The 8,369-nt window shown below is 35.5% G+C and overlaps 2 protein-coding genes across 2 annotated transcripts; both read right to left on the bottom strand.

The window, feature by feature from the left end:
* Positions 1-708: 708 nt before the first annotated feature.
* On the bottom strand, positions 709-1,845 carry LOC132736196 (uncharacterized). The gene has a single exon (XM_060723293.1). It carries the CDS (start codon positions 1,843-1,845, stop codon positions 709-711), a length of 1,137 nt encoding a protein of 378 aa, XP_060579276.1.
* Positions 1,846-2,071: 226 nt separating this feature from the next.
* On the bottom strand, positions 2,072-3,274 carry LOC132736195 (uncharacterized). Its single transcript, XM_060723292.1, has one exon. The coding sequence runs from the start codon at positions 3,272-3,274 to the stop codon at positions 2,072-2,074; it is 1,203 nt and encodes a 400-aa protein (XP_060579275.1).
* Between the last annotated feature and the right edge of the window lie 5,095 nt (positions 3,275-8,369).

Below are 8,369 nucleotides of genomic sequence, written 5' to 3'. Positions count from 1 at the left end.
CGCTACATATAACGGAAGTTACCTTTTAAATTCATAACAAACAATTACGTCAAAATGACGCGCTAAACTATTCAGCGCGTAACGTTAAATAAGTTGGCGCCAAACAACGCTTAACGTAAGATATATATTATATTTTTTAATTAGAATCGGTAATAAACGATTCTTACAGTGCCCTCCATGAAATATCTTAATTTCATCAAAATCATTTAATGTCAAATAACAATATATTATCGATACAAAAATGTAAATTGCAACGAACTTCATGTTCATTAGAATGATTATATTTGCAATAAATCATGCATTATATTAAAGTACTTGCTTATGTTTAAACAATCTATTTAATACACAGTATGTATCCTTTTAAACATTAACATAATCTTGTGAAATATTTTCAGCGTAATACAATAATTAGTCTGAACATTCTAAAAGGCACAACTTTGTGATTGGCCTTATCATAGCTGAGTCCCTAGTTTGAACTTTACATTTACGAATATGCCCATCCCTACCCTTAATGACTTCGGTTACTCTGCCTAGTGGCCACTGTCCTCTAGGAACACTATTGTCTACCACAAGCACAACGTCATCTACATGTACGTCTCTAGTTTCCCTTTGCCATTTCTGCCTGGCTTGTAGGGTTGGTAAATACTCTTTTACCCACCCTTCCAAAATATGTCCGCTAAATATTGGATTTGTCTCCACCATCTCTTGCTATAGATGTCTTCCTTTGTTAAAAATGCCGACTGGTAAACAAGGATTAGACTTCATTAAAAGAAGCATGTTTGGCGTGAGTGCCGGTAGGTCCCTCGGATCACTGCTTACATTAGTTATGGGTCTATCGTTGATTATTCGTTCAGTTTCGGCAATCAGGGTCAATAACTTTTCGTCTGTAAGGAGTTGTTCTCTCACAACAGCTTTGAGAATAGTACGCGTTGACCTTATCAAGCGTTCCCATGACCCGCCCATATGACTGGCATAGGGTGGGTTAAAGTGCCAGTCTACATCATGTTGCACAAGAAGTTGTTCGATTTTAGACTGGTTCCATTGTTTTATTGAGCTTTTTAACTCTTTGTCTCCGCTAACAAGATTCGTTCCGTTATCGCTATATAGCTTTTCTGGATACCCTCGACGACTTGTAAAGCGTTGATAAACAGCTATGAAAGAATCAGTTGTTAGACTGTGTGCTATTTCGATGTGGACTGCTCTTGTAGTTAGACAACAAAAGAGACATCCGTATCTTTTTAACCAAGTTCTACCTGATTTCACTATCAAAGGGCCGAAGTAGTCTACACCGACATAGGTGAATGGGGGTTTATCGAGGGTCGTCTGTTCTTTGATCAAGGGCGCCATCTGTTGCCTAAGAGGTAGACTGTGTTGTCGCTTACATATAAAACAATCTCTGATAACTTTCTTTATAGTACTGGGTCCCTTTAATATCCAGTATTTCGTCCGTGTTTCAGCAAGTACATGTTGTTTACTAACATGTCCGTTTGAATTATGGTAATGACGAATAATCAATTCTGTCACGTGACTATCGTGCGGAAGGATAATCGGGCACGTATCATATTCTTTATGGGTATTTCTTCCATATACACGGATTAGTCCATTAACAAGTATGGGGTTTAATGTAGATAATCTACTGTCTCTTTTTACAGGATTTCCTTTGTTAATATCGTTCAGTTCCTGTTTAAAGCTTGAGTTCTGTATATGTCGTACTATAGCGTAAGTTGCGTTCTTTATCTCGGAAACGGTAAGATTTCCTCGTTTTGGTTGTTCATTCAAAGTCAAGTGATGTCGTCTGCAATATGTTATGAATCTCAGTAACCAAGCAACTGCTCTAAGCAACATTGTCCAATCGGAATAATAGTTAATGAGGTCTTCTATATGAGGTCCTGTGTACGATGCGGTGGTATTAACAATAATCTCTCTCTTAACTTCGGAATCATCACCTGCAATTTGTAGCTTATGTGGGAGTTTAGGCCAAGTCAATTCGTCTTGTAATGAGTATTTTGGTCCCTCTAGCCATATTTTAAGACCATGAATGTCATTTGGATGGATGCCCCTCGAAGCAATATCAGCTGGGTTCGAAACCGGAATCGACATAACGCCACTTCTCAGAGGATGTAGTCTGGTGAATGTAGCTGATTCTATTTCCGACGAATGTCTTAAATCGTCTGTTATTGTTGTTTATATATCCAAGTAATATCATAGAATCCGTCCAGAATGTAACTTGGTCGACCTTTAAGTCAAGTTCTTCTGACAACATAGCATAAAGGCGGCATGCTACTACAGCTCCGCACAGCTCTAATCTTGGAATGGTTGTTTGCTTTATTGGTGCTAATCTAGATTTACCAATAACAAAACTGCATGAAATTCTATTCTGTATATCCGTCAATCGTAAGTATGCGCATGCGCCATAACCTGTTTCTGAGCCATCGCTGAACACATGCAGCTGTACGTTCTTCAATTTACTGAAGTAATTTGGACGGAAACAACGGTCAATACTAATTTTTTCTAACGATGGTAGATTTGCTATCCACTGTTGCCAATCTTCTATTTCTTTCTGCGGAATGGTTTCATCCCACCCTATCTTCTTCCTATATAGGCTCTGTACAATTGCCTTAGCACGCAACGTCACAGGTGATACAAGTCCTAGTGGATCAAAAATCGCACTTACTATGGAAAGAATTCCGCGTCTTGTTAAGGGTTTTTTGCTTATTTTAATCTTAAATGTTATTTTATCGTCATTGACATTCCAATTGACGCCTAGCGCACGATCACAAGGCAGTACGTCTCCAGGGTTGAGGCTAACGACCGTCGGCGCACATTCAGATTCCGGAATCGTATTAAGTACCCTCCGGCTGTTGCTTATCCACTTTGTGAGTCTGAAGCCACCTAAACACATCAGGGACTGTAAATCTGCTGCAAGTTTAACAGCTTTATTTTCAGATTCTACAGACTTCAGGCAGTGGTCTACGTAAAAGTTTCTCTTTACAGTTGATAATACTGCAGGTTCAAATCTCTCTGCATTGTCAATGGCAGTTCTTCTCAGCGCATACGCAGCGCAGCTCGGAGAGGAAGTTGCTCCAAATAAGTGGACTTTCATACAATAAGTCATGGGTGTTATAGATAAATCTCCACCAGGCCACCACAGAAAACGTAGGGCATCACAGTCCTTCTCACATACACATACCTGGTGAAACATTGCCTCTATGTCAGCGGAAAGAGCTACCTTTTCTTGTCGAAATCTGATTAATACGCCTACAAGACTGTTCATCATATCAGGACCTTGTAAAAGTTGACTATTTAATGAAATACCTTTATATTTTGCCGCCCAATCAAATACAACACGCACTTTTCCGGGCTTATTCACATTTGCTACAGGATGGTGGGGTAAATACTATATCTGTTCAGAGTTCGTATCTTTATTTGTCACTTCTTTTGCGAATCCTTTATCAATATAGTCTGTCATTGTTTTGGTATACATCTCATTTAACACGTTGTCACGAGAAAGTTTTCTTTTCAGGTGGTTCAATCGCGCATGCGCAAGCACTAAATTATTCGGCAATTTTGTGTCATCCTGTCGCCAAGGTAATCCCATCTCGTAGTGTCCATTAACATGAGAAAGTGTAGATTCCATAATTCCAAGTGCTCTCTTATCTTCAACTGACATGGAATTTTTCTCATTATAGGATGCGTCATTGAAGTCTGACGTCCACATACGTTCAAGTTGTTGTTGTAGTATGGCGTCACTTGACTGACCGAAATGAATGTTAATTGGGGTCTTCTGTTGTCTGTTTTATTATGTTTTGAATTATTGTATGGTATTGGTCCACGAACTGCCCAACCAAGTTGCGTTCTCACTGCATATGGCTCATTACTACTTCCGGTTCGTATCTCTAGGGAATATGTGCTACCGGTGTATCCGTGCCAATTAGTAACATGACTTCATTAACGTTCACGTTCGGAATATTCAAGTCACTTAAATATGGTATATTTCTAATATCATCGGCAGTAGCTGCAGATCGCGTAGAAATAAGAAAAATTGTTTTACTGTCCAAACATTGTGAAGCTTCACTTCACTCTCACCAGAAATAGGGCTCACTGTTAGGTCCACTTCTTTTCCGTGTATTGCGTTCCTTGTTGAATTAACAGTTGAAATCTGGAAAGTAACTGGCCTACTAGATATATTCAGCTTCCTTATAAGCTTTTCGTCACACAGGGTTTTGTCAGCACCATCGTCAAGCAGGGCATATGTTTCACAGAAGTAACCGTCCCTATCCTTAACAGTTACAGGTATAATCCCCAAACATGTTTTAAAAAATGAGCCATTTGTGGCCGTACAATTTATTGAAGGTAGCGTTACAGAGTTATCAGAACCTACCGGGAACCAGCTATGTACTAATGTGTATTGTTTGCTGCTACAATCAGGTATAGTACATGATTTTTCTTTCCTACATTCATTAGACATGTGATTGCGTTTAAGACAATTGAAACACAATCTGTTCTTAACAACATATTTCTTTCTATCTGTTAAAGTCATTTTCTTAAATCTATGACATGATCTAAGCATGAACCAGAGCAGCAATAACATTTTCTTTCGTTCTTGTGTATATCACTTTCAGTATATGACGACAAGGTAGTTATTTTGCCTTTAACAGAAGTACTAGGCAGACTATGGTGCTGTTTTCTTACTTGGGATGGTACATTTTCTTTAACAATATCAATACCATATACCGAACAAGCAACACGTGATCTTTCTTCAACAAATTTCAACAAATCAAAGAATCTCGGCTCTTTGCCGCACTCATAGATTGTATGTGCAATATCTGCCCACTTGATTCGCATATGCATAGGCAAACGTCTAACAATTCGTCTTAAGTTTTCTGAATTATTTACATCAGAAACAAAACCTAATTGGGATAGGGTCATATGACATCTCTGCATATCTAATGCTAACTTAGATAGTTCGTCAATATCAGAGGCTTTAATTTGAGGGCCATACAACAGTTTATCAATGTAATTTCTGGCAATTACATGTGGCCTACCATAACGTGACTGTAAAATAGCTTTAGTTTGTCTGTACCCTTCATTAGAATCTAACAATACGCAATCTTCAATACATGATTTCGCCTCACCATTACAATATTGAATAAGGTAGCTTAATCTAAGTCTATCATCACTTACTTTTGCCTCTAAGTTTGTCTCAAAATTCTTGATAAACTTGCAATAATCTATCGCAGAACCATTAAATGTTAATGATTCGGGCTTTGGTAAGTTAAACCCTTCTTGTAATATTGTTGCTAGTTTCTCAAATGCTGAATTACTGCTATCACTCGAACCGGAAGTTAAGGTATTGACTGCCTTACCATTAAATCTTGACTGTTCTGTAACCTTAGATACGGACTCATCATCAAATCTGTTCTGTAAAAACACATGAGATCCTGCACTATCTGAAGTATCACGTGGTACATTTGTGTGACCGGAAGTAGAAACATCTATGACACGTTCATTTTCCTGATGCGTCTGTTCCGTAATTCGTGCACTTACTGGAATTTCTTCGTTACTCTCAGTAAAAACTGACTCCTCATTTCTAGCAATTTCTATCTCGCTCTCCTGTTCTAATAGTTCTCGTTCATTCTCTATTTCCTTTTGCTGCCGTTCAAGTCTCTGTTTTTCTCTCAACATTTTTAATCGGTGTTCTGCAACAAGCCGCTTTGCTTTTGCGTTTTGCATAGCTGCACGTGATGACTGTACCGAACTAGCTCTCGTGCGCACAAACACGTTATCATCGTCTGCTGCCGAATCTAAACATTTAATTCACTCCGTATAGTGTTCCTTACATTCAACAAAATTGTTTTGCTGGCTTATATAACTATTTTCTAAAGTCTCAAAAGTTTCCGTATCTTTGCACAAATCCATACATTGTAAATGTACTGGTTTGAAAAGTTCGTATCTATTACATAGACGGTCATATAATTCTTTCACTTTTTCTGTATTTTCATAAGACACCATCTGTTTTTCAATTTCATTGTAAATCTTTATCAGTTGTGAAAGATGTGCTGTTCGCGTTCTCCTTGCACTCATAAAGTCTGTTTGCTCTATAGTTTATAACACTTTTAGAGTTATTGATTTATCATCACACGAATTCACTTGTATTAATAGTAAGTATCTTTATCTTATTTCTTCAAATTTAGTAATTAGAAACCTCTGTCACATACCGCTTATTCTTCTGTCAATATATGTAATTTCTTTTCCATGAATCTGTAATTTCTCATCCACAAATATCAAACTTCTAGTCCATCACGATGACTAGTCGAGAATTGTAAAGGGTTTCGGATAACAACTAGACTCGAGTATGCGCTTCTATACAGTATATATCTTTTATTTTCACACATCAGCATAAAACAAAGCGATTCTCTGAAACAAATGATAAAGTAATTAACTAATACATTTATTTCTGATATAAACTTAACAAATAAATAATAGAATAGAATAATTAAATAATTATTTCCTATGACGAAGAATCTTAATAAACAGAAGTACAGTTAAAATCCATAAAATAAATAATCGTAACAACTGATTAAAATTAATAAATACTTCATTAGAAAATTCTTTTTATCCGTTAACAAATAAATAAATCAAAATAATTTAAGCAGCTATCATACCGACTATAATGTATTTCACATCGAAACCTTTAAAATACAGTTTCAGCTTTAACGTTTAACGCTGCTACATATAACGGAAGTTACCTTTTAAATTCATAACAAACAATTATGTCAAAATGACGCGCTAAACTATTCAGCGCGTAACGTTAAATAAGTTGGCGCCAAACAACGCTTAACGTAAGATATATATTATATATTTTAATTAGAATCGGTAATAAACGATTCTTACAACATATCTTAAGAATTTCCATAAATGATGTAAGTTTTTTTTTTATACAAATGATTTTTGTTTTGTCATTACTCTAGAAAATTTATTTAGATTTGGAAAAGATTGTGGCAGTCTATATTTGATTCTTAAATCTCTATATTATGGACAACATAAAAGAAATAATACACCGATTCAACAGCTTGCATAAAAATGTACATAATCTCGCATTTCTTTCAACGCAAATATATCTTCCAGTTTCAATTTCTAATGTATGAGAACTTAGCTTAAAAATTGAAAGTTGTCTCCTTAATTAACTATTATCCACAATATTAAGATACTCTGCATTTATACATTCTATAGTAATTGAGTTTTCGCATAAATTCAATCGATTTGTACAATGTCTGCACAAATTGGTCTCTCAAACGCTGTTTGAATAAAACAATATAGTACCAATTATTCTCAAAATTCTCTATTCAATTTGAAAACCCTAAGTTATTAATTATATTGTGTATACTTTTAGCCCAAGAAGGTCCTCTAAAGATATGTACTTGATCACTATATATACTAAACAATTGTGGTAAAGATTGTTTCTTTATATTTATCCAACATTTTAATGCTCTTTCTTGACATAAAACTGATAAAGGGAATCTACCAAGTTCTCCGAGTACTACGTTGGTCGGGGTTTGTTTTAAACCTAAAATGCTTTTACGAAACTTAATACTTCTTTACAATCAAAAGCGCCCCAGATCTCTGAACCATACAGTAATATTTGTACTACCATACTATCAAAAAGTTTTCATTTTGTTTTTATATCAAATTTAACTCTATCAAATAAAAAGATAAAAGATTGTGATAAGCTTTTAAAGCTTGTTCAGACAAATTGCTACTTTAAGATCACCATTATATTGATTTTTTATTTATCACCATATTTCTACTGCGTGACTAACGAAGAAAGCCTACAGCTATTTTTTTTGCATATTTATTTTATTATTCACATATATTGTAAGTGCCGTTTGCAATGTGTAAATTAAATTTTGGTCACATCACAACATTTGATTTTGAATTTTTTTTTTCGAAATTTTCTTAAACAATTAGCATTAATCCGGAGGTATGTTGCTTTATAGAAAGAATCTTGAACCTTATTTTCCCGTAACATTTACAATGGCAGGTTTTATGTAAATTGAAACTAAACTGATTTAAAATCGCCATAAGGGCTAAAATTATATAACCGCATGTATTATACTATAAAGTTTGGTACAGTATTAAAATATTTGCGGCGGCGTTAATTAAATGTTGAAATCTTTACGTGATAATTCATTGACAGCAATTGTGAAAAAAAAGATCAGTAACAATGTACTAAGGAAAGTGTATTCAGAATAATTGCACAAACAAAACAACAATCTGTTTCGGACATCATATAATACCGGTACCAGAGGGTACGGACCGTATTTTGTACTTTCAAGGCCCATCCATGAACATACTTGAACAAACTGAGC

This window comes from Ruditapes philippinarum, unplaced genomic scaffold (genome assembly GCF_026571515.1).
Source record: "Ruditapes philippinarum isolate M1 unplaced genomic scaffold, ASM2657151v2 ctg1841_1_1_1_1, whole genome shotgun sequence".
NCBI classification, from domain to species: Eukaryota; Metazoa; Mollusca; class Bivalvia; order Venerida; family Veneridae; genus Ruditapes; species Ruditapes philippinarum.
Note: the sequence above shows the minus strand (reverse complement) of the source record. Positions and strands in the feature narration are given on the sequence as shown.